General features: G+C 39.2%; 1 protein-coding gene across 6 annotated transcripts in view; it reads right to left on the bottom strand.

Annotated features, from left to right (window-relative positions):
- LOC102220232 (RNA-binding motif, single-stranded-interacting protein 3) overlaps positions 1–27,853 on the bottom strand; it is a 316,476-nt gene that overhangs the window by 63,070 nt on the left and 225,553 nt on the right. For all 6 annotated transcript variants that reach the window (XM_023344472.1, XM_023344474.1, XM_023344476.1 and 3 more), the window contains 2 exons: positions 23,411–23,568; positions 14,218–14,297 (listed from right to left, as the gene is read on the bottom strand). In XM_023344472.1, coding sequence (XP_023200240.1) covers positions 14,218–14,297; positions 23,411–23,568 — 238 coding nt within the window. The remainder of the gene's footprint in view (positions 1–14,217; positions 14,298–23,410; positions 23,569–27,853) is intronic.

Genomic DNA, 27,853 nt, shown 5'->3' with positions numbered 1-27,853 from the left:
GCCTGTGTTTTTAATGCTTTCCCACGGCTGTGTGCATTGTCAGAGTGACAGTTGTTGGACTCTCTGAGGCCTTTAAGCTCCCTGTTTTCCCTCTATTACTTGTGCCAGTAGGGGGACAAGCAGTTGTGGCGAGATGCGTTGCAGTGCTGCAGGGGTGGTCCCCAGACACCACAGATTCATACTTTCCACCTGACGCACAGGATGAAGAGAACAGAGAGCTGGCAATTACCAGACTCCTCTCCCTGTATGTACTGCAAACCCAGCCAGCTCCACTCCACTGTGCTCCACTATGAAAGCTGTCTCTGGGCCAGGCTCGAGGTAATGAACGCAGCACTGTCCTAATGGACTATTGATGTGTGTGTGTGAGCATGTGTGTGTATGAGTGGAAGACGAAAACAGAAGAAAGAAGACCATGCAAGAAATCTTTCTGATGGCAAATTGGTGTTCTTTAGTCCTGTTTTTACAGCAGCAAAGAGGGAGCATCCATGTCTGTTAGCTACTGTAAATCATTTATATAGGCTGAGTAAAAGTGGCAGAAATAAAATAAAAGTGTGATCCAATAGCAGTAATGCGCTGCACCGTACTGCCAACAAATAAAAAGAGAGACAGCCAGAGACACTGTGTCTGAGACATTAAGTCACTAGGAACCAGGTGTGTTTCCATCGTGCTGAAGCTCCTCTTGAAAAGAAAATGACACAAATCGACTCAGTTGACAAGCAGATGGTTAATTTGTACATACTTCACAGTATGGCACCTAATAAAATTATTACTACCTCCAAATTTTCAATGTATTTCTTGGAACTTTATGTGATGAATGAAACACAAAAAATATTCATGAATTTTGATTTTTTTTTAAAGTGTGGCTTGCATCTGCATTCAGTCACAGACCCCTAAATAAAATCCAGGGCATCCAATTGCATTTAGATGTCATCTACATCTAAATGCAATGGGATTGCATTTAGGTGCAATTGGTGGAGTCTATATACGGTACATAGTACATGTACATAGACTCCACCAATTGCAATTAACAAGGAATATACCAGGCAAATCTGGCATTATAGTGTGGAGAACTTTAAAGCAGAGTTAGGTTACAAAACAATATCCAACAATTCAAACATTTCATGGCAGATTTTGCAATCCATAACCACAAAATGGAAATAGAAAAGCTCATCTACAAGCCTACTGCCATCCAACTAAACTGTCTAGAAAAATATAACACTAACCAGAGAAATTACTTCAGAGACCAAGAGCTCAGGAGGAAGGAAAAATCGACAGAAAATTGTCAAAACTTACAAACTCCACAAATCTGACCTTTATGGCAAGAAGAAAGCAATCGTTGAAAGAAAGCAATTACTAATCCGGTTCCTGTTTGGCATAAGAAAATATGGAGAGCAGGTGTCTACCTTAAACCAGAATTCACCTGTGTAGTCATTTATGTGGAAAAAAGGTTAAGTACATCTAATTAACCTAATGATTGGATTGAATTCACGTTTTTGTAAATTACCTTGAGACAATATTTGTTGTTGAGTGGAACTCCATAAATAAACAAAATTAAAAACTAACACTAAGCCCTGTGAGGCTGAATACCAATACACATTTTACAGTTAAATTTTTCTTCAACATTTTTGACAACCACATTTTCTTTTCCTTCCACTTCACAGTGAAACTTTGTCTTGGTCTATCGCCTAAAAATCCCAATAAAACCTATTAAAGCGTGATAAAATGTAAACATGTTCTAGTGGATGTGATTACTTTTGCAGATTTCTCTTAATGAATCTTGTAACATCGCTGCTCGCACATTCTTTTGTGTCTGCTAACCTGCTGGCTGGCTCTCATGTGGATGTGTGCTCCTGGAGGTCGCAACAGAAATAACTCAGTTGACCACAGTGACCTCAGCTTGTTCTCACATAGCCTGCGTCCTGTTCTAATGGAGGCTCCGGCTCTATTTTGGGGGCATCAGCTAGATTTATCTCACTGCCCTCTGTGTCCTGAATGGTGACAGTGACGTGGAAGGGTGTAACTGATGCCTGTTTTTTTTTTTCTTCTCTCCTCTCTGCTTCCCTGACGCAAATTCGCACACGCCAACACACACATAGGATACAATAAGTCAATTCTAAGCAGTCAGACAACATGTCTCCCACTCGCTTTCTCAGTTACTGTTTCAAATCTATTCTAAATATATGCTAAAAATGTACTCATATTAAAAATAGAAAGCTGTGATGCACTTTGTTATAATCTAACCTGATAGTCTTATCTCTTATAAGAAAAGATGAGAAGAGAAAAAGAGCTCAGCAGTGAATCACAGAAAGCAACCCTGCTGAATTGCTTGCATACCGCAGAGACCTTGGAGCCTGATTATCCTCCTCAGCAAACTTAATCTTCATTCAGGGGGACGGGCAGGCTGTCCAGAGGGCTATGAGCTCAGTGACCTACAGTATCTGCTGAGAGGCTGCATATTATTCTTTGGATAAAAAATGCATTGCCTGGGGTCCAGCATTAGATTAAGTTGACTGATAGCTTAAAACTTCGAGTCTATGGATCTGGGAGTGTAGCATACACATTTTAAGGCCTCTTTTCTAGAGGAGTTGTGCTTGTAAGAAGAAAAAATATAACAATACTTTTGCTGAGGCTCATAAATTTTGCCTTCACAGGTTCCCCAGATAAACTTCAACAACTTTAAGTACCAATCACAAAGACATGGCTCAAAATGAAACAATTTTTCCCTTGACTAGGATCCAAATAATCAGTGACCTTTGACCTTAAGAAAACCCCACACATGTATACTACCCAGAAAATTACTGATCGGAGCATCCGCGGTTTAATGATAAACAACTTCCTTATGTTTCAAAAAGGGTTATTGTGTAGTGTACATAGATGCTGAACTCTAAATGGAATCACATTGAAGGTTGTAACGGTTACTGAGTGCAGATACTGAACGAGGAGAAAGCAGCAAGTAAGCTAATAAGATTCCTCATTACAACGTTGCCTTTATGTTTTAAGAGGGAAATATTTTTTTGAGCTGTTTAGAAAGACCTTGAATTTTGTTGTCAGATTCAGCTTTTTAAGGTTGAGGTCAGACACTGATGTTGGACATGAAGGGGTAGTTTGCAGTCTTCTTTCTAATTCTTCCCAAAGGCGCATTCTTTGTTTGAGGCATGAGTCACAAGAGTCCTCAACACAAAACCCATTATTTCATGTCATCATGGGCAAAGCTTTCTGCACTGGAGCACAGTCAATGTCTCCGAGTCGTTCCCACAAAGTTGAGAGCATACATATTTCAAAATGTCTTCATATGCTGCAGTGTTTACAGCTCCTTTCACTGGAACATAGTGGCTGAGCCCAACTTCTGATTAACAGTCCCACACCATGATCCTTTCAGCCATGGAAACCTATTCCAATAAGCTCTCTATACAACGTTCTTGAGCTAATCTGAAGGCCACACCAAGATTAGAGATCCGTGGCGATTGACAGAAAATTGGCAAACCTTTGCACACTACTGGACCCAGCATCTGCTGACTTTGCTCAGTGAGTTAACACGGCCTATCACCCTATCACCTCATGGCTGAATTACTGTCATTCCCAATCACATCCACTTCATTACATTACCACAAACAGTTGACTGAGGTATATTTAGCAGCAGAGAAAATTCACAACTGGATTTCCTGCCATGCTTTGTAGAAGCCCTCTGTATGCCTAGGTACTTGATCTTCTGCAACTGTTGCCATGGATGTAGATGGAACAAAATAATTTAATAAATTGGAGGGTTGATGCCCAATATTTTTAGCAATTATGCCAAAGCCTACAAAACACTGCATTAAAACAGTACTTATTATATTGTACATTTTGATAACTTTTAGTTGTGCTGCTCTAAACCATATAATCTAGAAAACACCAGGAGGCGAAGGACCAGAGCTGAAGGTGATTGTCCACAGTATCATGCTTCTGACTTCTGACCGCCTGCATGTCAACCAGTCATAAAACTGTCATAAATTGAAACCAGTCAGCCAAAACAAAAAATGACAATCACTACCTCTGGTCTAAGTTCAAGCTGTGCCAGATTTCACACTCCATCATTTTGTACCCCTAAACAAATGACGTACTTAACCACTCAATGAATAATTTTATTTTCAAACTAATCACAAAATGACCAGTTCTCAATTAAATCTAACCTATACTTTTTGGTGTATTATCTCCTTCTAAAAAACCCATAGCACATATTCAAAATCACCCTGACCAGTGAAATTCTCCCAGCAGTCAACAATATGTGGCCTTTCTTTACTAACAGTGGTCAGTGAGTTAATCACAGAAAATAACTTTGCTAAAATTGCTATTTCTCAAAGTGGATATTTACCTACTTGTAAAAGTCACATACGACAAAACATGTGAAAGTTTGAAATAGGAAAGGGTAAAAATCCCCACATTGGATGAAGCAGGCTAATGTTCAGAGTGGAATGATCTTGACTGAACTATCCCAAACATTTGTGGAGCAGGACCCAGCTCAAACAACAAATCACAACCCAAACATTCACACTCCTTAGTGTTTAAAATGCAGACTTCTAGAGTGCAAACTGAACTTTACATCTGCAAATAATGACCAGAAGTGAAAATTTAAAATGGTTGGATCTTGACAAATACTGAAGAGAGACCAATTTGCATAAAACCAGCAAATTCTACAATGAAGCAACATAATAAGACCATATTCTTCAGAACTGGCTAAGAGAAAAATTATGAATATTTTACAATCAAGAATAGCTCTTGACAAGCCCCCGTTACATTCCAACCTTGTTCTTGATCTGCTTTGATGATGCGTGAAAAAATGAAAACCTGCATCATAAATGTCAGCAAATCCAGAGCATTAAAGAGAAACACATATCTGAACAGGCAGAACACGTCAAACAAAGATGAGAGGGAAATGCTTGTTACAAATAAAGACAGCCTTAGATGTCCAGCAACACAAATGAGCAATAATGTGCAGCAAAATGTAAGTGTGAAGCACAGTGGCGCCAGGGCAGGTAGGAGCTAGAAAAGGATGGATGAGAGGGAGGGAAAGCATAAAAGCAAGGACAACAAAAAAGTGCAAGGAGAGTTGCATGTGTGAGGTCGGAGGAGGGGGAAAAAACAGAGGGAGAAGGGGATCAACATGGTGAACAGCTGGTCTCTTGTCACAGGGGTTAAGCTCAGGAAGTAGTCGTATAGTCAATGTCATCCTTTCATCTCATCTGTTAGAGACGCAGCAGCCTAAACTGTGCTCATGTTTAACCTTCCAAAAGCACAGGTTGATCCAACTTTTATGCCTTTCTCCTCTGCGCCACCCTCATCCTTCTCCCCCTCTTTGCCTCTTTCCATCTGTTCCCTTTTATCTTGCTCATTTTTTCCCCGTCAGAGTTCTTCAACTCCTAAACCGTCCCTCCATCGCATCCTTACTCTACTCCTCTCTCCTTTGTTATGTATCTTTTTCTCATGGCAACTGTCCTTCAGTCTGCTTGTCTTTATATTACATGCGGTTGAGTGGAGAGCAAAGTTAATCGCTCCTGTCTGAACCCCTCCAGGAGTCTGAGCTCTTCTTCTCCGCCTAAACAAACTTTGAAGCCAATCAAAGGGCTTATATTATTTTCCGCAGAAGGGGAACGCAGTAGGTGAATAATTTCTGTTTCAGAGACAGAGACCCCCAGAGCAGCTCCCTCCCCCCCAGCTCCTCCTGTTTTTGCCTCAAACCATTGGCTTCACTCGTGAATCATACAGCTCAGTGGCAAAGCAAACAAAGCGTAACAAATCCAGATTATTGTCTGTAGGCAAGATAAGGTTATAATGAGAAAGTGCATCGGCGGAAATTGATCCTTTTTTCAGGAAGCTGTCTGAATTACTTAGGATGCCAATAATAACTTCCTGTGTGCTCTGTTTCTAATGGGAGGCAGGAGAAATAAGGGGCTCTTGTATTTGTGGGTGGAAGGTTCATGATAGGAGAGCAGATTTTATTGTGTTGCAATATCCTGGTAAGTGCATTTATAAAGACTATTTTGTGCCTTTCTGTTTACAATTCCAGCTAGAAGTTTACACACACCCATCACGTCCAGTAATCCTATTTTGATTTTAGCCCCAAAATGATTTATTTGAATGCCGCCAATATTGGAAAAACAAGAAATGGGTCAAATACTTGTGTTTTTTCTCTATCCCATATGATGCCTTCAGATGGAAAACAGAACATGCAGGAACAATGAAAGACTCAATTTTGTCCTAAACTGGGAAATTGGAATACCAGTCTCACTGGCCACGGTGTGGCAACTTTTACACTACCATGGACTGAAGTAGTAGTGACCAAAGACCAAATGCCTACCGAAAAATGCTTTATTGTCAGAGGTCAGAAAGATTTAAATATCTGGCCACAATGTCAAGAAGAAATTTTGGGTGAGCTATAAAGTCAAGCTTTTAAACCTAAAAGAACAATACAAACTGGTACAAACCTGCAAGATACAAATGGTATCTTTCAGGTTTAAGATATGTCCTTGCTCCAAGTTTAAGTAATATAGCAGACATATCTTATTAGTCTGGGAACCATCTAATCCACAAACAAAGCTAAACCTTAAGAACTGGGATTGCCCGCTCTTGAGCTACAGGATTGAAACTTGGACAACTTGATTTTCCAGCTGCTCAAACACATATCAAAACAAGATTTAGAAAAAAAGCACTCTGTGACAGAAAACTAACAAATTACTAGTGAGTGAGGCAATATGAACATATTTTAGAGTGTCCAGAATAAAATCAAAATTTGTGCATCCAATACTTGATGTTAAAAATGATGGAAAGTTTGTGTTGTATTATCATTCCTGCCGTTCAAATACATGAGACAAAAATTCAAAATGAATGTATGCAAACTTCTGACCTCCACTGTATTTATGACAGATTATACTGAATAACTGTCTGAGTGCCACTGACAAAGGTAAACGGAGATGTACATGTTCTTTAGAAGCAGTTTGACCTTTTACTTCTCACCAAAAGGAAAACCTTAAAAATAAACATCTATCAAATACAATTTATTCACACATGCATAGGAACAATAGGACTTTGAATACTTGCATGGGCAGGAAGGTCTGAGTAACACTGACAGCCAAATTATCAACCTACTTGGCTGCACGTTAAATCTTACTGCCATAGAGGGAAAAGAAATGGGCCCACCGACAGGCCAGTTATTAGCCAGGGGATTGTGGGAGGGATGGCAGACATTAACATAGATTACTCAAGTATGACTGACAGTTTCGGAGGGGCTTTTTGGGACTTACCAAGTGATTTGGGACAAGCCTCATTTCAGCAAGGGACGCTTTAATATTGTGGGCTGTCGCTGCTGTCTTGGTGCCGTTGCCTTGGTGAGGATGCCAGCAGGGAGGGAATAATTTTCTTCTTTCGACAACGGCACCCCCAGCAACAATCACCCCCCCGCCAAGTCCTCTAGTAACTAAATCTCAGCACTGTTTTTTTTCTAACTCCTATGTCTCAGAAGTCATAATGAATGGATTCTGTTGTGTTGAACAGATCTCAGGAAAAATTAAATCATCAAACTGGAAATTCAATCAGTATTTTAAGAACACAATTATGCCAGTAAAGAGAATGTGATATTAGAAAAAGCACTACTTTCATTTTAATTATGGGTCTGAAAGACCAGCAATAGATAAAAGTGAATGAGAACAGAAGGAGGCATGAAAAAAGAAATAGTAAAAACAGATAAAGTTAAAAAGAACAATGCCAAAGCAATGTACTGAGAAAACAAGAGGATTGAAAGCTTGAACATATCGCATGTTTCCGCTCTGCTCCATCTCTCGAGGCCAGTGCGGCTCCTTCCTGATGTACTTTTTAGTATTTATCCAACATCCATTGGACAATATTGGAGCCAGCTCTCAACTCATTTGCCATATTGGCAGCAGGTTTTTGGAGCAAGCAACAGCAGCAGAAGCGAAAAGGAAGAAAAAGTTGTGTTGGTGCACATTCAGTCTGGATTGAATCCTTGTTTGCACAGTTATGACATTAAGACTAATGCTAACTTTATTATTGTAGTCTGGGAATTTTGTCCTCCTGTTCCAAGACCGCCTGTGCCTTTAAGCAACAAAGCCTGGATGAAAAGTAGCTGCACAATGATGGAGAGACGCAGAACCAACAGTCTCCTAAAAGTTATCAATTTTCCCTCTTCCTCTACAAATAGAGAGCACGGTATCTACATAAGATAACTCACCTGCCATAACCAAACAAAGGCTAATGTAGCTCTGGTTCAAATTACGCTCACCATAGGGTGTCATCTCTAAGCTGTTTAAATGCATTGTGGGACAGAGGGCTTTAATCAGCAGGGCTCTGTGGAGGCACCGGATTAAATCACTTTTTATCTGCTCTTCCTTTGACTTTCCCTGTGCACAGGGGTTACAATGTAAATCATAATGCATCCCTGTAGGGCTCACTTCAGTATAGTTTATAGCTGTAGACATGTTTCATAAATTCTATTTATTTTGTGTATTGAGTAAATTCACATTCACTAAAAACAAGGATGAATCTTTCCTCTCCCCCACCCCCGACCCAAATACAAAGTGGCTCGTCTCTTACAGGGGAAGAACTTTGAGTGCCACCAAAGATATGAGCATTTATATGTTTAAGGTCCATATAAAAACTGATGCGCGTACAGCTTTATTAGAAACGACGCATGGTGCAGAAATTTCCGGGCATGTATGATGCATGAGTTTTTATTTCTGCATGGGTGGATGCATGCTCAGGGCCGGGCGCAGCGACAGGGAGAGCGGCTGCCGCATTGCACAGAATATCTAAACAGCTGTAGTGCTCCATCAGGGCTATCGATCATGTCTCTCTCTCTGAATCACAATCAGACGTGGGCCGAGCGCAGCGGCTGGCGTGAGCCTTTGTGACTGGCTTGTTGGACAACTGCTACGCACCTCTCATATCAACCAGGCCTCGGCAAACAAACCTGACCTGGATAAGTGATTGGATGCATCTTTATGGTACACATTTTTGTCGGGAGAGGAAAATATTTTATAAGGGGCAAGCATTTAGTTTAAGCTATTGGCATGCAACACATGTTCACTGGAATGACACTGACAGAATATAGAAGTTGCCTCATGTTTAATACATGCATCACTTAGGCTGCAGTTTAAATGAATGTCTAATAGTCCCAATTACTTTGAGGTATAATTCAGAAGTCACCAAAAGAGTAAAGAGCCCATTGATGTGCTATTTAATTTAAATGTAAATACACCTGTCCTGTTAGAGAAGATTAGTTCAAACAACAAACAGGCCAGGAATAACGATGTACAGAAGCCGGAAGCGGAAATACATTAAAAAACAATGTTCCAAGCACTATACTTCTCAAAGATTGCAAACGCAAAAGGCAAAAGTATGAAAAAACAGCATCCAACCAAAATAATGACATCTAAATAGATTTACAGGCTGGGTAAAGAGAGTTTTAATCAGCTAAGCAGCCAGGACAGCCTAAAGAAACTCTGGAGGAGCAGAAGTGATCCAAAGCCCTGGTGGAACAATTTATAATTAAACAAAATACAAAAACAGCCATTGCTAATAAAAACGCAATAGGGAAATCAAATTAAGTTTTTCCACAAGCCATTTAGTAGACACAGCAAAAATGTGGAAGATGTTTTAGTGAGATGAGATCAAAATTGAACTCTTTGATCTAAATAAACGCTATTTGAAATGAGAAAAAGGTACAGAGCTCATCATCTTTAACACACCAACTCCACAGCAAAAGGTACACTAAGGAAGCATAATACTGTTAGGAGGGTTTTTTTTTTTAGGAAGTTTGTTAGGAAGACGAAAGGATCTATTTACAAAGCTATCCTTACAGAGAACTTGTTATCACACTAAATGGTGGTTCCACAAGGTATTTAATTAAACAGCTCAATATGCAACATTTTTCATTTTCTTATTTGTATAAAATACAAGAAATGTCATTTTTCAACTTCACTATTATACACTATTATATGTTGTTCGTAATTGAATCAATTCAAATGATATATTTCTCAAAAAGTATATAGATGGTTTATAGGCTTCACATGCAAACAGAGGTGTTGTTTAATCCATTAAATCTGGGTTTGCTTTGCTTGTACTTCAATCTTTTCTTTTCTGCTCTTTTTCCACATGGCGTGTGAGGATATGTTCCACAGTAAAAACTTTAAGAAGAAAATGGTTTCTGTTCATTGATTTTTCAGGGGGATGGAGTTTGAAATTCACAGCTTTACAGGGCAAACAGAAGTGGATCAAAATGAGGCTTCTGTATTACCAATTATACTTTCCAAATAGAGGAAATCAGTACTAAAGGCCTGGCTCTAACTGAAGATCATTTCAAACAAAATCCTAAATTAAGGCAAATAAAGGCACTACTTTGAGAAACTATCTGTTCAGACAAATGCATATGATTTCATTAAAAACTTATCACTGGGAGAATGGAGGCTGTTAAGTATCATTAGCTGCCATCTGCTATTGTGTCTCTACACTGTAATTCAGCTCAGTATCGCATGTAATCACAAGGAAGTTAGATGTTCTCGGATTAAAATTTAAATAGGAAATGTATGGACGCTTTCTGTGCTGCTATTAGCTGCCATCTGCTTGAATCACGACAATATTCTGCTCTAAATGTTCACACTCCCCTTTGCTGATGCGTTATCTGTAACTCAGCGTCGACTTCTTGCCAATATGGGCGCTTCCTTTTTATTTGCTTTCCCATGGTCGGTTGAATTTAACACATGACCTGGCACTTGACATCTAGATATTTATTTCCTACTATGGGACAGCAAGGTTACGATTCAATATCCCTTTGTTGGCACTGAGCATACCTGGCTTGAAGAAACCATTTCAATTTGCATTCACATGCACACACACAGATTCTCTTGCACACTGTCATGTGTTGAAGTGACAGTGTGGAGAAGATGCAAACATAGAAAAGAGTTATATACTGTGCCTTACAAAAGCAGATTTCCACTTCAAACTAAAATAAGTTTCTATTCATAAAAAACTCAGAGTGTGGACTGCTTTTGCACTGACCTCCTCTGAATCAGTAATTTATTAAAGCAATTTTTGCATAAATTACGGCTGTTCTTTTTGAGTGATCTTGTATCAGCTTTGCAATTATTTTGCATAATAGTTTGTACTCAGCCATAGTAGAAGTGCATATTAATCTGCCGTAGATTCTAAACTAGATTTATGCCTGGTCTTTGACTGGGTCATTGTATTGCACGAATATTGTCTGAACCATTGCCTTTTAGTTCTGGCTGTATGTTTACACTCGTTCTTCTTGGAGGTGAACCTTGACCCCTGTGTTTTGAAACTTCTCAAGTTTTCTTCCAGGATTATCGTGTTTTCATCTATCTTTATGTTCTCTTCAACCTAAAAGACCTTCACTGTCCATGGTGGAGAAAAACTTCCTCACAACATGATGCTGCCTCACCTGCCTCCCCTGACCGCATGTCAATATATATATATATATATATATATATATATATATATATATATATATATATATATATATATATAATATTCTTCAGTGAATTAGCATTAAGTTGATGGTGACATTCCACCCAGGCCAAAGTTATGGCTCCTAGACCATCCTTTTGCATTTTTGTAGTTGGTGTTTAGGCTCGCTGTGTTTAGTCATGATGGGCGTAGCAAAACCTCACACACACACACCCCCACAGACGATCCTGCTGTTCTGTGTGTGGTGAGAGGACCCCGAGGGGTGCCGCTGAGCTGTCAAAGCACGATGAATGAAGAAGCTGGCCTGCATAGCAAAGGGCTCGGGGGAAATCCCACCAACATGACACACACACACGCACACACACCCCGGCATAGACTCTGTCAGTAGACAAGAAGTAGATGCATCTGCTTTAGACTTCAGAAATCTAAATATGCAATGTTTAATCTGGACAAAAGACAAATAGGAATGCAGTGAAAATTTAATCTCCATGTCCACTTGCATGCAAAAAGTAGTTGTTTACTCTGTAAGTTTGAAACAGAAACAAGCCTCGAGTCTTCTGGAACATCTGAGTCTGATAAAAGAGGAAAGTCCAGGAATCTAAGTGCAGCAGTGCACCAGTTAACATGGATTATATCAGGAAGAAAGAAAACAACACACTTACTTATCAAAGGCAAAGACAGCCTGTTTTTTTTGTGCAGCGCCTTGTAAAATTAGTCATACTTCTTGAACTTTCTCAATTTAGTCACAATACAACAGCAAACCTCAATGTATTCTGTCATAATTCCATGTGCTGGCCCAACACAATGTGGAGAATGAAGAAGAAGCAAAATCTTACACAACTTTCATAAAACCTCAAAAATGTAACATGCATTTGTCTTTAGGTCATTTTACTCTGATACAACTAAATAAAATCCAACAAGCATCTAATTAAAAACAATTTTGGATCTTTATGGAAAAGTGACAATTAGTAAGCCATAGTTATAAGAAAGCTTTTCAGTTTGACACGGAATAACGCTGTGATTAGATTTAACCAAAATTAAATTTTTTGTGCAAAACGCCATGATTGACAGAAAATTTCTATCCTGAAAACCACACAGTAAAATAAAGTGGTGACAGCATCCTGCTGTAAGGAAACATTTTGTCAACAAAACACTGATTAAAGACAATTTTATTTGACAAACTTTGTGCAAACCATTTTGAGACACTAATAAAAAATTTTCCTGACATCATTCAGGAATTTAAGGTTGTGTGTGTGTAATAACATCATAAAAATTATGTAAACAATATAGTGAAATCAACTAACTTTCAGTAACAGTTTCCATGTTGTAATGTTATTTTCATTTCTGATGCTCATACATTTGAAAACCAGGCTCCTTATAAATTGTCTGTGCATCTTTGCTCTGGAGATAAATTTTGTCATAGCAGCACGTCATCAGAATCAGGTCCTTCAGCGATTACTATAAGCTGTAAAGAATCAAAAATATACATCTATGCCAAAAATGATCTCAAGTTACACCTGGCTGGAACAGAAGAAGGCAACAACTCTCTTTAACAGACATTTACTTGAGGGATTGTGGGAAAACTAGATTTTCAAGCACCTCTTGGTGGCTGCAAAGCAAAACTTGTAAACATACCCATTCCTAATTCACAGAAGGATTTTCTCAATGAAGGTAGTAAATCTCCAAGCTTGGCACGAGCCTGAACAATCCATTTACAATAATAAAGCCTGAGCAGCAGGGAGATCGACCCTTAAAGGCGAAGGTCAACTTCATATTATGGCTTTAAAGGTTTCCTATTACAGATAAACTTCAATATAGCCGCTCACCTTACCTTTAATGGCTGCTGGCTATGCACTGGCTGAGCATGTGTGGACATTCTAAATCCACTTTTCTCCGATATCACTGGATAGTGGAGACCAATTTATGGATGTGTTTCTGTGCCTTTGGTTGATGAGGTGAGTGATAATAAAAACCTGACAGCTGAGAAGGAAATCTCTGCATATCAGCCTATCTGGCCAGCACCTCTCAGGAAAATGTAAATACCGAAGCACCTGGCCTCAATAGTGCTAAAGCAGCACTTTTCATTTCCTCCAGCCTTCTCATTTGACACTTCAGTATATGTTTTTTCCTCCTAGTTTACTTTTTTGTCAGCCTGCTGCTTCTAAAAAGCCTTTCCAAGCCCGAAGACTTGCATTGTTTCCATAAATTCCAATCCTTCTTTGGACACTAAGAAATCTCTGTGCTAACACACCTAACTTTTGCTTCATTTCTCCTTGACTGCTCTCTACAGGGTGACTCCAGGAAAGCAGAGCAGGAAGGGAAGAGGACACTGCAACAGAAAGAAGGAGCAGAAGTGAAAAGAGGCGAGAGTGCAAGCTCTTAAGTAGATTGCAAAGAACAGCACAGAGGCATGAGTGTGAATATTAAGAGGGTTTTCTCCTGACCAAGAAGTCCCAGCCTGCAGCAAGTGCACCGCCAGAGAGAGAAAGAGACGGTGACACAGAAATTGAGAGAGGCAGAGGAAAAGAGCCCTACAGAATCACCAGCTATTGAGGAAATGCCACGATGATCAGCTTAGGTGTCAGAAACCACTGTGCATACCCAGCTATTCGTCTGATCTAGATATTCAATTACAGCAATTGAATTAAATATTGGAGTCGTTTTTGAAAGGGTGGCACTTTTTACAACTGAAAGAAATGGAAATGCTCAAGAGTCAGGAAAGGCAAAGGAGAGAAAACTCACCTGGGATTCCTGGTGGGGTTTTCAGGTATTTTCCATTGAAATGCTGTATCACAACTTCACACTTCTCTGTTGACTCCATCCTGCAATTGAAAAAAAAATTTTTTTAATTTAAATAAGCTTCACTTTGAACATGACTAATAACTGCGTAATTCTGTAGTAACCGCAAATTTATTACAAATAATTTTACTTTTTTTTTTAGAAAGACCTGTCCTTGTTCTGCAAAGTACTGCATTCCCATTGGCAGAGTAGAATCAGACAGATGGTCTCCAGTGAGACCATCAAGAGTTTGCCTGTCTCTCTACTGTGGAACATTATTGTCTGCATGCGTAAGAAGCTGATAATGAAATTCAGGCCTTTAATGGAAGAGGTTGTTATGCTGCCTGTGTGCATAATCGAAACTTAAAGGCAAAGAAGGACTGAAAGTGCTACTTAAAAGCCTTCACAGATGTAACAGAAAATGTAGGATTATTCATGGGCAAAGTGTAAAAATGTTGTGAAAACAATAGCTCATGTATTGTGTACTGAGAGAGAAAAGACATCAAGCTGAATAACCCATATTCTCTCGCCCAGGCACTGGATCAAAGTCTGAGAAGAAGTCAAACAGCTGGCCGGAGGGAGGGCTCTGATCTTTTACACCACATGCCCATAAACTCTTCTGTTAGACATTACATAAAACATGTGAATTAGTAAATCAAACACATTTGCACAAATGCACAGCTTGTTTGCATCCATAGATAAAAAGACATCACCTGTCACTGAATCACATCACTGAACTGTAGTGTTACGATATATGTCCACTTTCAACCTTATGCATGTTTTAAAGGCAGTTTTATGCAATGTTTGGATATGAATCATTTAATATCCAAGAGAGAAGACATTACTTACAATTTCGGAGAATGTAATATTTTACATCAAGTGTTTTTTAAAAGATTCAAAGCAATAATGAAAAAAATATATTGATCAAAGTAAGCTTGTTTACTTCTCTACACCTTCTTTGTGAGCTATGTCACAGCTCATTACCATTTTGTATCCATGCTACTTAAAAGTTGGCAATTGAATGATTTTGTTGCTTAAGATTTGTTTAGGGTGTTTGCTTTAAAAGTTGTTCCATTATTTATACAAATATTTTTTTCATTGTGAGAAAAATGTTCCTCTTATTCCTGCAAGTCAAAAACTGATCAATAAATGATCAATTCACTTCTCTGTGGAACAAAAGAAATTCTGCAACATTTTTGTCCTAAATCTTTGCTTACCACGTTTTTTACATTTTTTTTTTTTTACCATCACTAGATAATGGACCTTACCAGAGGGGCCGCTTTTCATTGGCTGATGCCCATTCTACGTGGTCACGTGCGTGGCCGTCTCACAAACACACTTAGCTTCCCGTTAGCTAAATACAACATAATGGCAGCACTGATACAACTTCTACACCTTGAAGCCTGTCTGCTACACAGTCTTACGTTACCTAAACAGATCAATATGCAATGTGTCTGTATCTGACATACACTAAAGATTTTATTTTAGCAGAAAAGGCTTTGGACTAAACTGTTACTCGTGTTAGCCACGTTAGCACCAACTACAGCTAGTCAGTCAGCCATCGCTGTGTTCAGGGAAGCGCTGATTAATAATCGAGAAATAAATATCAAGCCTGGAAACTTGATATCGTAACGGACTGAATGTTATGTTTTTAACGTAATCTTTGCTTTGCTCGTCTTGCGGGCCGCAGGCGGTTGCCACGGTAACAGGTGTGCTTAAACTACAAAGAGAGAGAGAGTAAAAAGGTAGGAGTGGTTTTGAGTTGATCACCTGTTCGGGTTATTTTACCTTTGTTTACCTTTGCTGTGGCGCATTACAGCCGCTGTTGTTTCTAAACGTTGGACTAATTACCTCGTTCGTTTGTGAGTTTACGTCATTCACAACAAACATCAAATAGAACAAATATATTTCATACACAACAAATGGCTTCTACCGTGATAATTATGTGAAATTAAATTAATTATATCTCAACTTCAGAAGATTTGCCTTTACCTTTACAGAGCTCTTTGGTTCCTCCTATCAGTCTGTAGCTTCTCATATTGACGTCACCAAACCAAATTTCAGATCTACCATAACTGACTGACACCTGCTGGCCTCAGGTTTGCAACCAGCTTGTGACTGAGAAACCAGTAACCTCCTCCCAGATGGTGACATGAACTTGTTAGTTCCTCTGTCCATTTAGTAGCTGATATAATGTGAAAATCCGGTATAAACGATGCACTAATCGAGTTTGCTTGTGAGACTTGCGGTCATGTGGGTCAGTTGTGGGCGGAGCTTGGTAAGGTCTATGTCACAAAAATGAATTTTACAAGGGCTTCTGTAGTTTCACTGATGGGTCGACTGGAGTCCAGTCATTTATGTGCAGAGAGAAGAGAAGAGGTGACAGAACACACTTCTGGTGGAGGACATTTAGGTTACTGGAGAAGAAGGTCTAACATGTAGTCCACAAACATGATCCTGGTGTTGCATCTCTTGATGGTCAAAGTGGTGCAAAATGAAGTGTCAGGCCAAGCTGGTAATATCATCAGCCCAAAGACCACAGAACTTGGGGCGGCAGATCTGTAGTCATTTCACCTGTGATTTTCCATTTCTCAGGGACCAGGATGACGCTGGGATGCAGAAGGGTAATGTTTTTGAAAACACGTCGGACAGTTTCTCTTTGCTGCACTGAATTCCTTGGTTAATTTGTTTCTTGTCTATTGTAAGGCCTGGTCCAAACCACTGCAGTCATTTTCTTTGGTCCAAAGCAACTTCCTCAGATGTGAAGTGAATCGTGATTTATTGTTGTTGCATATGAGGAAGGTCTGTACACATGCCTCACAAAAACATATGTAAAACTGGCCTATAACATCTACTTTAATGCATCAGTCTTTCTCAACAGTCCTAAAAGATTTAGACGTTTTCAGTTCCTGCTTGTAAGTTGCACAGACAGCATGTTATGCTTCGTTTAAGACTTACCAGTGGTCCAGTTTGTTTGTCTCTCTGGTGGGACACTTTACATGCCTTTTCTATTTTGGTAGCTTATTAGAAAGGTGTGTGCTGGTAAAATCCCAAAGAGCAATGAAGGGAGAGTCTGGCTGCTTTTTCTCCAGACCTGTTATCAGCTCAGTGATCTGTTTTTCAGCTTCTGATGTTCAGGCTTGTGGTGGGATGTAAACATCGACCAGAACAAATGAGGAAAACTCCCTTGGCAAATAAAAGGGATTACAGTTCATAAAAAATGACTCTAGGTGAGGAATATGTCTGTAATACAGTGACATTAGTACATCAACCTTCATTTATATTAAAGCTGATTCCTCCTTCTCTCCTTTTTACTCTGCGATCCACTTGAAACAACTGGAAGCCTAGCATCAGAAGTGTTTTGTTTCATATATGTTAACCGAGCTACCTTTTTGTAAAGGAGAGAGCGGCAGTTTTACAGAAGTCTGAGTTTCCTGTGCTGAGAAGGAACAGCTTCTCCGTTTTGCAGGCCAGTGAGCAGACATTCACTAGATGGGTAGACAGGCAAGGAGTACGCAATCCGGACTGGCGGAGCATGATGAGAATATCTGGATGTTTCCCCCTTTGGTGTCTCTAGTAAAGCTCACGAAGAGCTGACTCACTTCCAACCAGGATCTCAGAAAAAGACTATGAACTAATGAAAACCAGAGAAAACCCGATCAGAGAGGTCTTCCAAAAGTTCAAGGGTTGCTCCCTGGTGGGAAAAAAAACTGTTTATGCAATGCTTCTATCCTTCTGTTTCCAACCAGGCCCCTATTTATACTCCAAATGAACAAATATAGGATCAAGTTGAATGTCAACCCAATACTGATTTGCGAGAACTCAAGGGCCAGTTACAACAGCCAGGATCTGAATTGCCCCAGGAGAAAATCCAGCTTCTGTCTGACTCTAATTCAAAATAAATCGCCGCTTGTATCCTATACTTAGGAGGTTCCACATCCAACTGGTGTGCGATCAGTGGTCTCCCACTCCTGCCAACTCTGTTCTCCATTTTATCTGACATTTTACTCATTGCAGTGCAGTCACATTAGATCACTGTGATTCCATCAGGGTGTCTAATCTTAATGTGCTTGTTGATGTGGGTGTACAAAGCTTGGCGTGTACAACACACAATATAATTTACAAATGAGGCTCTTATGCAGATCATTTGTAGGAAGCATACCATTGTTTTTGGTGCATGAAAGATTTCTTGTAATATAAGGCATTTAAATAAATAAAGGAAGCACAATCCCCTCTTTGACCTCTACTCAGCTGGAAAGAGTTTGGGGAAAAAACCCAATGCATTTTAGGTGTGAATGCTAAAAATGCTGGTCAGCATCTACGTCATGTAGATGTGACAAAGGGTTTTTGCTGATCATCCAAACTGCTAAATTCTGCCATAAGTCCTGCACAACATCTTGAATTCAAACTCAGCCAACCTCTGGTGAGCTTAGACTTAGCTTAGATCACAAAAACAGAATATATTATATTATAATATAATGAGTGGGAATAGATGGATTTTAATTCTTACACCACAACCCCAAAGTCTATTTAAATTTAAAGACACTACAGAAAAAGTCAGTAACTCCAGTCAAACAGTTGGATTTGCTTTTCTGTAAATAAGGAATTTCTATTAAAAAGTTAAATAAAGTTAGGTCACAGTAACACATTAAAAACAAACATTTATATGCATGAATTTGCAAACCTTTGCAGTAAATGCATTTCAGATTTCCTTACACAGAAAAGCCTGATATCAAAATGAGATTGTTTTTCAATGCAGGCCCCACCAACTGCAGTGCCTTTATTATAATATGCTCCCGGAATGTGCAGAATTCATTGCATTCCACATTTTCATGCTTTTTTCACCCACACCTCCTGAAATACTCATATCATCCTGTCAGCCTCTCACTTCTCTGTCCTTTGTCTCTCATCCCTCCCCTATCGCAGCCCCCATTCTTCTTCTTTTTTTTAAACCATAGCTTCTTTATCGCTCTCACCGTCCCATCCATCTTACTCCCAGCTCATCTACACCCTTTCTTTTTGACGTCTCTCTCTCATTCCTCCCTGTCTTTCAACCTTGGTTATTTTCTCCATCGTTCACCATTATGCTCACTCTTTTTTTGCCTGCTCTCTCTTACTATCAATGCCCTTCTTTTCTTTATCTGTGCATTCCTTTCTTTCCATATAGCAGTCACTTAACATCAGCATCTATCTCTGTTTTCTCTCGCTTATTACTATTATCTTTCAAACTAAATTACCTTTCACACTTCCTGGTATGATTTCATATTGACCCTGTAACCACCCTCTTTCACATCTTTCTTTATTTGTCCACTTTGCCCTGACTGCTACTAAGAGGTCAATGCGGCTTAGCTGATCAATAAATATGGTTAGTGGCCTTGAGCCCTTCACTGGCACTCAGAATCAAGCAATTAGCTCAAGCCTTTTCAACGAGTGTGTTTACATTAGCAGCAAACAAAAAACTCTCAATACCTAGTTTGAATAGTCTAGTTACATAGACTGACTTATGGATAAATGTGTCTTTAAATTAGTCTAAAAGTCCTTTAATTCCACACATTTTCCAGGATGGTAAAGAGAGAAACAGACTTACAGCATCACATATCATCTTCCATGCTTTACAATGGACATAGTCACACCTAGAGCTCTGTGTATGTAAGGAAATGTTTTAGATTCTTATCTTCTTCTCTTTCAAATTTCCTAACAATGAGGAGGGCCTCTAACGTCCCTTTACCAGCTGTCTTTAGATCCAACCTTACTTGCTAAGGGAGATCATTTTTTGTTTTGCCCTCCTTCTCTTCCTGGGACAAAAATGTGGCTCCAGCATTTTCCAATGGTAGAAATTGCTCCTGACTTCCATTGCAAACCTTCAATTTCCTGAAACGGCTTTCATAAACTAACACATGATTGAAGTAGTGCAGTCATCTCTTTGTTTCAATTTCAAATCAGCAGCAAAGGTTTGAGACCATTCCTTTAGTAACCATGCAAATCAAGCTACTGGATGGGGAAACACAGTGACCAGATTAAGTTAACCCAGAGGTTAACTCTTCCAGGACAATAATTGACCAGATTTCTTCCTCAGACACCACAGAACCAAAAGAGAAGAAAACAAAACACCAGACAAGAAAAGTTCTGTTAAGCTCTTCTTCTTCCATAAGAAAAGAAAATTTACTCCAAGAGAGAAAAATCTGTCTTAAAGATAACAATGAAAAAACCAGGTACAAGATAGCAACAGCACAATAATATATAGCTAAGCATAACACTAAGACACATCATTAATTCAACAGGTTTTCTTTGATTTGATTTATTTTCATGTTTCATGATTTATTTTTATGGTTAATTTTTGAGTGATAAATGTGTTAACAGTAGGTTTTGCATGCAAACTGAACCTCATTTGTTTCACCTGTCACATCACTGAAGGAAAGTAATTCACAGTCTGTCATGAACCAGGATTGGATCTTAAGAGAGATTCAAATATATCACTCTGTCCAACATCCACTCTCCTATGTACCATGTGTTTTGAAATAGTTGTGGGTAACAGAGCACATAGGCTTACATGCAACATGTGGTTCATTAGATCCACCATCATAGCACTAATTTCTTTTTTTTAGTCACAGGAGATATCTTGTTACAAGATCAGATTGACCATTTTTTAGAATCCTTCCTCTTATTTTTACCCCAACATACACACACATACACTCACACGCACACGCAAACATTAAGACATAAATAATTAGCAAATTGTGTTCATTAATTTTATAAACACAGCTTTGATCCATTGTTAAACCTTTAAAAAATTCATTTATCATTTTTAAACGGGTAGTGTGTTGTAATTTGTTTTTGTGTTATCTGATATGTGCTGGATGAAAATCCTTTGAATTCAAACCTTCGTTAGTCTGCATTGTTGGTGTCATATTGGTGCAGCTGATGTAAACACAACATAAATAATAATTGAGAGTTTTTAAGTTGGTGAATTCCTGTTACAATCGATATTAATAATTTATTATGAACTGTCGTAGACATTAACATTGGCTAATAACTAAATAATAATGGTAAACTAACTATCAATATGATCCAGTCAGTTATCGTTGTGTTTTTGGCATCTCCTGCCACAGGGTTGCCAAGGCGCAGCAGCCTCTTCCACTCAGCAACCTGTCCCAAATATGAGCCAGTGTAGGTGAATAATCATTTTATTGTAATAATTTCCTGTGTCATTAAGATCAACTCACATCTGGATTAAGTGAATGGTATGGTATAAACAGCATTGAGATTATTTGGGACTAATTCTAAGCTTGTTACTCCTGCATCTAAAAAGTGGATGTAAAAAACAACAACATTTTGTAAAAATGTTGTTGTAAAAAACAACAACATTTTAGCATATTTAATTTGTTTTTACAAATGGTAAGAGTTGCTCTTGCAGAGCACACCTTTGTTCCTTTTCTAAAAATGATACTCTTTTTTTGTTTGTTTTGTAAAAACACCATCTCTTGTTATTGTCTCTCCATCACTACAGCAGGTAGAAATCAGCCCAGCATACTAGGAGCAAATGAGGCAGGCAGACTGGAAAACAGTCACTGAGAAACAAACCAGTGAGCCAGGCTGTGTGTTGGTCAGTCAGCTGCAGAGTCAGGCAGGTAGACGGGGAGGCAGGTTTGGCTTTTCTGAGTATGCTGCTGGTTAATGGCATCAGGTGCTGCTGTCTGCAATGATTAGTGCTGGGGCTGGAGTAATGGGCTCTGATAACAGTAATGGATCAGCCCACAAACACTTAGCTCAGTTTACTCTCTCTAATGCCCCTCTCAGTCCAGCCCTCAGCAGCTGCCTGTCTGTCTGTCTGTTGACACAGCTAATGGGAGGTCTACATTTTATGTAGTCCATTGATCTGTTTTGTCTTCTGTGGACAGTTGTCCTTCTGGTTTCCTTTACGGACACATTTTTTCTTATAATCAATCATCAGCCATCTTCAGCCATCCATGCTTGTATAATAATTTTTTAAACTTTACCTCTCACTCCTTTCGCTTTCTGTAAAGATTTCTAATCATCTCTGTTTAAAAAAAACATTTCGTCTCTTTATAGTGACCTCTAAAGTTACTTGTTTCTCTGAGACCGATGCGTCACACCCACGTCCCTCTCATATAGCCGCTTTCTCAGATTCCCTTTCCATCATGTCTGTTCCTGCAGCCACTGAGGGCTGCTTGAACAGGTGGCCTGTGGCAGGTTGTTGCTGTGCTCTGTTTGCTGGTCTGCAGGAGGGCTGCCTGTTTGAGGGAGTGCAACTAAGAGGCTAGTTTTTAATGTGTGTTGTTATATGTGCACAACGGCTTGTATGTGGGATCTATCTGTGCATATGCTTATTTGTGCAGTTGTTTATGTGGTGTGTATGCCCTCATCTATCCTGCTTTAACCTTTCAGTAATAGAGCAGGGAATAGGAGAGGAGTTTAGCCAGAGCAGGTGATTAAGAAAAATCCCTGCAAGATGGCGGTGGTGTGGCCGTCACCGGCCTCCTCTGGGTAAACAGGGAGGAATGAGAGCCTGGTGGCTGCTGTCGAGGACAAGGACAGAGTGGTTTATGACTTTGGGGGATTAATAAGCTGTAGAAGAAACTTTCCAAAGTAGAAAATGGAAAAAAAAAAAAAAACTGTTAAATGACAGACTTAGGGCCAGAAGAACAGCAGCAGTGACTTTACAGTGGAGCAATAGCCACTATCCGTGCTTGTGAAACACATGGATACTGCATTTGCTTTATAAAAGTATCCACTCCTTTTGAAACCTTTCACAATTTACCAGTTTACAACTACTAAAATATTTTGTCTATTCTTCAAGTGTTGTAGAGTTTAACAGCAATTTTCTGATGTCGACACAGATTCTCGGTGTGTGTTGGATACCCACGTTTATTTAAATCATCAGTAACAGTCTAAACCCAAGACAACAGTAGTGCAATTTCTTTTATGGCTCTACAGGGAACTTCTCCGAATTTAAAGAACCATTACTTTGATAAGTAAGTGCCATCAAGATACCCCCACTTACTCCAGAGACATAACATTTTAAATGTAGAGCTCAAGTTATGGAAATTTATGGATTTTTTTAGGCTAACTGTTTCTCCTATAACATACAAGGACAAACAAGTCAATTTTTGCCCATTGATTTATGAACTTTATTTACCTGGCGAAGCCGACCCCTCTGCTGACCCCATTGGCATCTCTAAGTATCCTTGTAGAGATGACATGACCCAGGGGCTTCAGCATGTTCTCCAGCTCCTGTTCATCCATCGACACTGGCAGGTTGGAGATGTACAGGTTTGTGGGATCCTGCTCTTGTTGCTGCCACGACAAAAAGGGGAAAGTGGGACACAAGGGAGAGGAAAAAAATGAAAAGCGGTCAGTCAATAACATAATTGTAATGGATAATCACTAGATGGGTTGAGATATGGCAAACTACAACCAAACTCTTGTTAAAAGCATTTGGCCTCTGAGACAAATACATTTATCGGATCAAATGCTGGGTGACTACATCAATAATTTACAGACGTCAAGCTCTGAGCGCATGTGTGTGATCATTTTAAGGGATTCATGGGAGTGGAAGGTTTGACAGTCATGCCTATATTAGCATCTCACATAAGACAAATATTTAGAAGAGTAGTATTTTAAATGGTCGAGTTTGGAGATCAAATGAGAGAAAAGGGTGAACTGTATTATTGAGCGATAGAGATTTCAATATTTCCAGAAGCAGCTCTTTGCTGGGGGAAGCTGCGCAGCTGGTGGTGGGCTTAGCCTGAGGTAGTTGTGAGCTTCCCCCATGAAACAGCTTGAGACCGCCCAACCAGTCAATCATCCACTGAGTCAGGCAGTCACAATGTAACTTACTATACAATCTACGTTTCAAATCACTCAGTGCTTAAATTAAGCATGAAATGCCATCCTCAGTGCTAATTATGGATTTATGATGTTGTAGGCTGTAAGCACATTAGCAAGGCATCCTTCCTCCAGGTAGTAAGTGACTCATCCAATCAGGCAGCCATCCAGAGTTTCACTGTATGTGAGATACATCGCTGAACCCTTTATTGAACTGCAGTTGAGACCATCATGAGTTAAATATGCCAGGGGCTAATACAGCGCTACAGACAGCCAACTATGGTGTGGTTACAAGCCAGGAAAATAAAATGAGAGCAAAGACTTGATGAGATTTTAATGAGCTTTACACCCACTTCAGCAGTCACATCATGCTATGTCCTCTTTTATTTTGAATTTGAGTTATTTGTTTGAAGGTTAAATTTATTATAACATGAGAGGTTAAAACTTAACACATCTGAAATCTTCAGAATAAAGCAACTTTCTTGTCGTAATGACCTGAATAAGCCTAGAAATATTTTTTATGCATTATAAACTTCAATCACTTCAAGCAGCATATTATTTTATACGATCGTGGTAAAATATGTGAAAAATGTAAAAAAAAACTAGTGCGTAAGATGCACTATAATTGCGAGAAAGATAATGGGAGCAAACACCATAATAAAAAATATTTGTGTCTGATGAAAACTTTTCTGTGAAGATTAGGTAATATGTTTTGGATAATTATGCAAATGATCATTGCTTTCCATTTTCTAAATACATTTAAAATATCTTGATATTTTAAAGAGTATTTAATACAATGTGCCGTCATAAAGTTTCCAGGACTTTTGGAAGAGAAATGGGCCCAATGCCTCAAAGATTGCCAGATATATTTAATAATGAGGAGTTTTTATATGTCTCAGTTTTTGTTTCACACAGTGTTTTTTCATTTTTTTAAATCTCGACTTCATCTCCTCTGACCAAACACACAGTTTTAACTAAAGTCCTAACATTTATCTAAGTCCCAAAATTTCTATTTGTGATGGTTGGACAATGCCTAATAATTGGTAAAGAATTATTCTTTGTGGCCCTAAGATACCTCTTTTTCCTTTAGTAAACTTTTAACAGTTTTTGATGACTTGCATTTGGGTATGTACATTTTATTTTAATAAGATTGATCATGGTACCAATTATTTTAGTACCAAAGATTTTTAAAACAATAATTTCTTAGTATGGAAATTTTACAACAAAAAAATGTAGTCAAGTTAATTTTTTTACTGCAAGATTATTCCAATGCAATAATAGATGAACTGCATTTAAGACAATGTACACATCTTTTGTAGTGATGATAATAAATGTGCTCTACCCTATACATATTCAGAAGCTGAAGATATTAATAGAAAAGAAATGGTCTAAAAATTTAATTTCAGGCACAAAATCTCACAAAAGAGCATTGGCTAAGAGAAATTAACGTAAATGGTGTGCACAGCAGTTGAGTTTGTTTTCATGTCAAGAAATATTGCTTTAATAGTTGATTTAATGTCAAAGAGAATATTTCATATACGTAAGTTCTGTAAACAGCAGCTCCGGTTAGTCTTAAAATCAGGAATCTATCATCTTCTCAGTTTGGCGTTGTGGAGAAACGTCAGGCAGTATGAATGTCTTTTCTCTAAAAGCAGAATCCTTAAAGACTATATGATTCACTACAGGCAATCTTTTCTCAGCTGGTCTCTTTCTGCCAGTGACGTGCGGTCAGGGGAGGCAGGTGAGGCAGTGCCTCACCTGCCATCATGGAACGAAAGAAAATATATAATCATAAAGTAATTTAAATTGTTATATTCATCCGGTGGTTTGTACTAAAAAATATTTATTTTTCATGTAGCTTCACCAATTTTGATTTTTATTTGTTCAAAATCGCTGAATTTTCTTATTTTTCCATTCAAATGCTTGGAAGCGATGCCGGTGAGGCAGCAGCGAGCTCTGCCTCACCTTGGATTGCGCAACCCCTGGCTCTGCGCTGGCTGCTAAGCGGAGAGAGCATGTTGCTGTACGGCGTCAATAAAATGGTTTAAACAAATTTAATATGTGAACTTATTTCCAATAATTTAGCTTATGTATATAATGTACAGTGCTTTTTGTCACCAACTGTGTTTGTGTAACGTGTTTCGTGTAATGAGCGATTATAAACGGCAGAGAACAGGTTCGAGGTGAGGCAGGCAGTTCTCTTGCCTCATGGCAGGGGGCGCTCAAGATCCCAGACGTTCGTCTTGTTCACTCCTCAACTGCCGAGTAAGTGACAGCGAGCTAGGCTAAACGATTCGGGAAGCAAGTCAAGTGCAGCGATAGATTATAATAGAGATAGTGATTTTTTTCCTCTCGCTTATCCCGACTTTCGACATGGATGACTACATTACAACACTAAAAAAGTTTTCTCAAGTGGAAGAGAGACTTTTAAAACTGAAGGAAGATAAGGAGGACTTCTATCGCAAAGTGACGGATGTTTTTGTGCAGAAGGAGCGACGCATGGACTTCATTTATAAGTAAAGGTAAGACAGTAATAGCATTTATTTTGTTTTGTTTTTTAAGGAAATGTGTGTTTTGTGAGCTACAGTTTGTATGTGTAAGGATGCAGAAGTGAAACATAACCTGTAAACTGCTGTCAATCTATGCATCTATTTGCAAATCTGATTCTGATGACGTCAGTGCCTCACCAGCTATGAACCTCACCGCACGTCACTGCTTTCTGCATCTTGTTGATGATCAAGAAAAGTTGAAGGAGGAGAGGAAGTGTCTCCACCAATGTCCTGCCTCCATATTTCCATTTGCTAAAAGAGGGGATTGGTCTCTCCCCCGACTAATTAGCTCATGTATTTGACAAGCCATGTTTGATCTGATTAAAACCTTCGGGAAAAGGCTGGTGCCCAGGATCCCAGCGTTTCCCCCCTTCAAATATGAAGTGAATTATCTGGCAAACTCCTTCCTCTGCAGGTTTGCTGCATTTGGACGCGTGAGAAAAAAGCTCACATGAGTTTGTATGATGCAGGATCTGACATCTCAATGAGGCTTAATTAAATCTGCCTGTAAAAAACAATCTACTGTACATGTGTCACTCTACCAGCTAAGTCCCTTGAGAGTGTATAGCCTTGCAGCTGCATTTTTCTTTGAGTCTCACTGGTTGCGTGAGCCAATATTTTTCAGGATTATGTCAGATAGGCTTCATATCTGAAAGCAGAAAGGAGGTCTGGATCAAAGAGTTAACTGACTTAGTGACTCACTCACTGGGCTAAGCCAATGATACGTCTGTGTGTGTGTGCAGTTTGTGCAGTGCGTGAAAGCATCAGAATGTGAAGCGGTAATTTGGGTGCGTGGGCTAATTGTAGAGGGGCTCCGTTTGCGCGGGTATTATTGCAGGGAGGCCTCCTTTAAGCGCGGCTGCCTCACTAACTTTTCCTCTTTGATGACGTTCCGCACCACAAAGCTCTAAATACCCAGATGAGAAGGTTAGGAGAGAGGAGTGGAAATAGGAGTATTTTGACAGCGAGGTGAGATGGGCTGGCCCATTCCACAAGGAGATTTAATTTCCTTTAATGTCAGATCTTGCACATGCACTGCTGTCAGGCTATGAATGAAAAGGTAATTGAGGTGTGTGTGTGTGTGTATCTGATCTCAATGCGATTATGTATGGGGCTTTTGTTCCATTAAAGGTACAGTTTACAGTTTATACTGTATGCTTGTGTATGTGTGTTAGCGCATATGGTTTTAAAAGCCCTCCTTGCTG

The sequence above is a fragment of the Xiphophorus maculatus genome, chromosome 13, assembly GCF_002775205.1.
Source record: "Xiphophorus maculatus strain JP 163 A chromosome 13, X_maculatus-5.0-male, whole genome shotgun sequence".
NCBI classification, from domain to species: Eukaryota; Metazoa; Chordata; class Actinopteri; order Cyprinodontiformes; family Poeciliidae; genus Xiphophorus; species Xiphophorus maculatus.
Note: the sequence above shows the minus strand (reverse complement) of the source record. Positions and strands in the feature narration are given on the sequence as shown.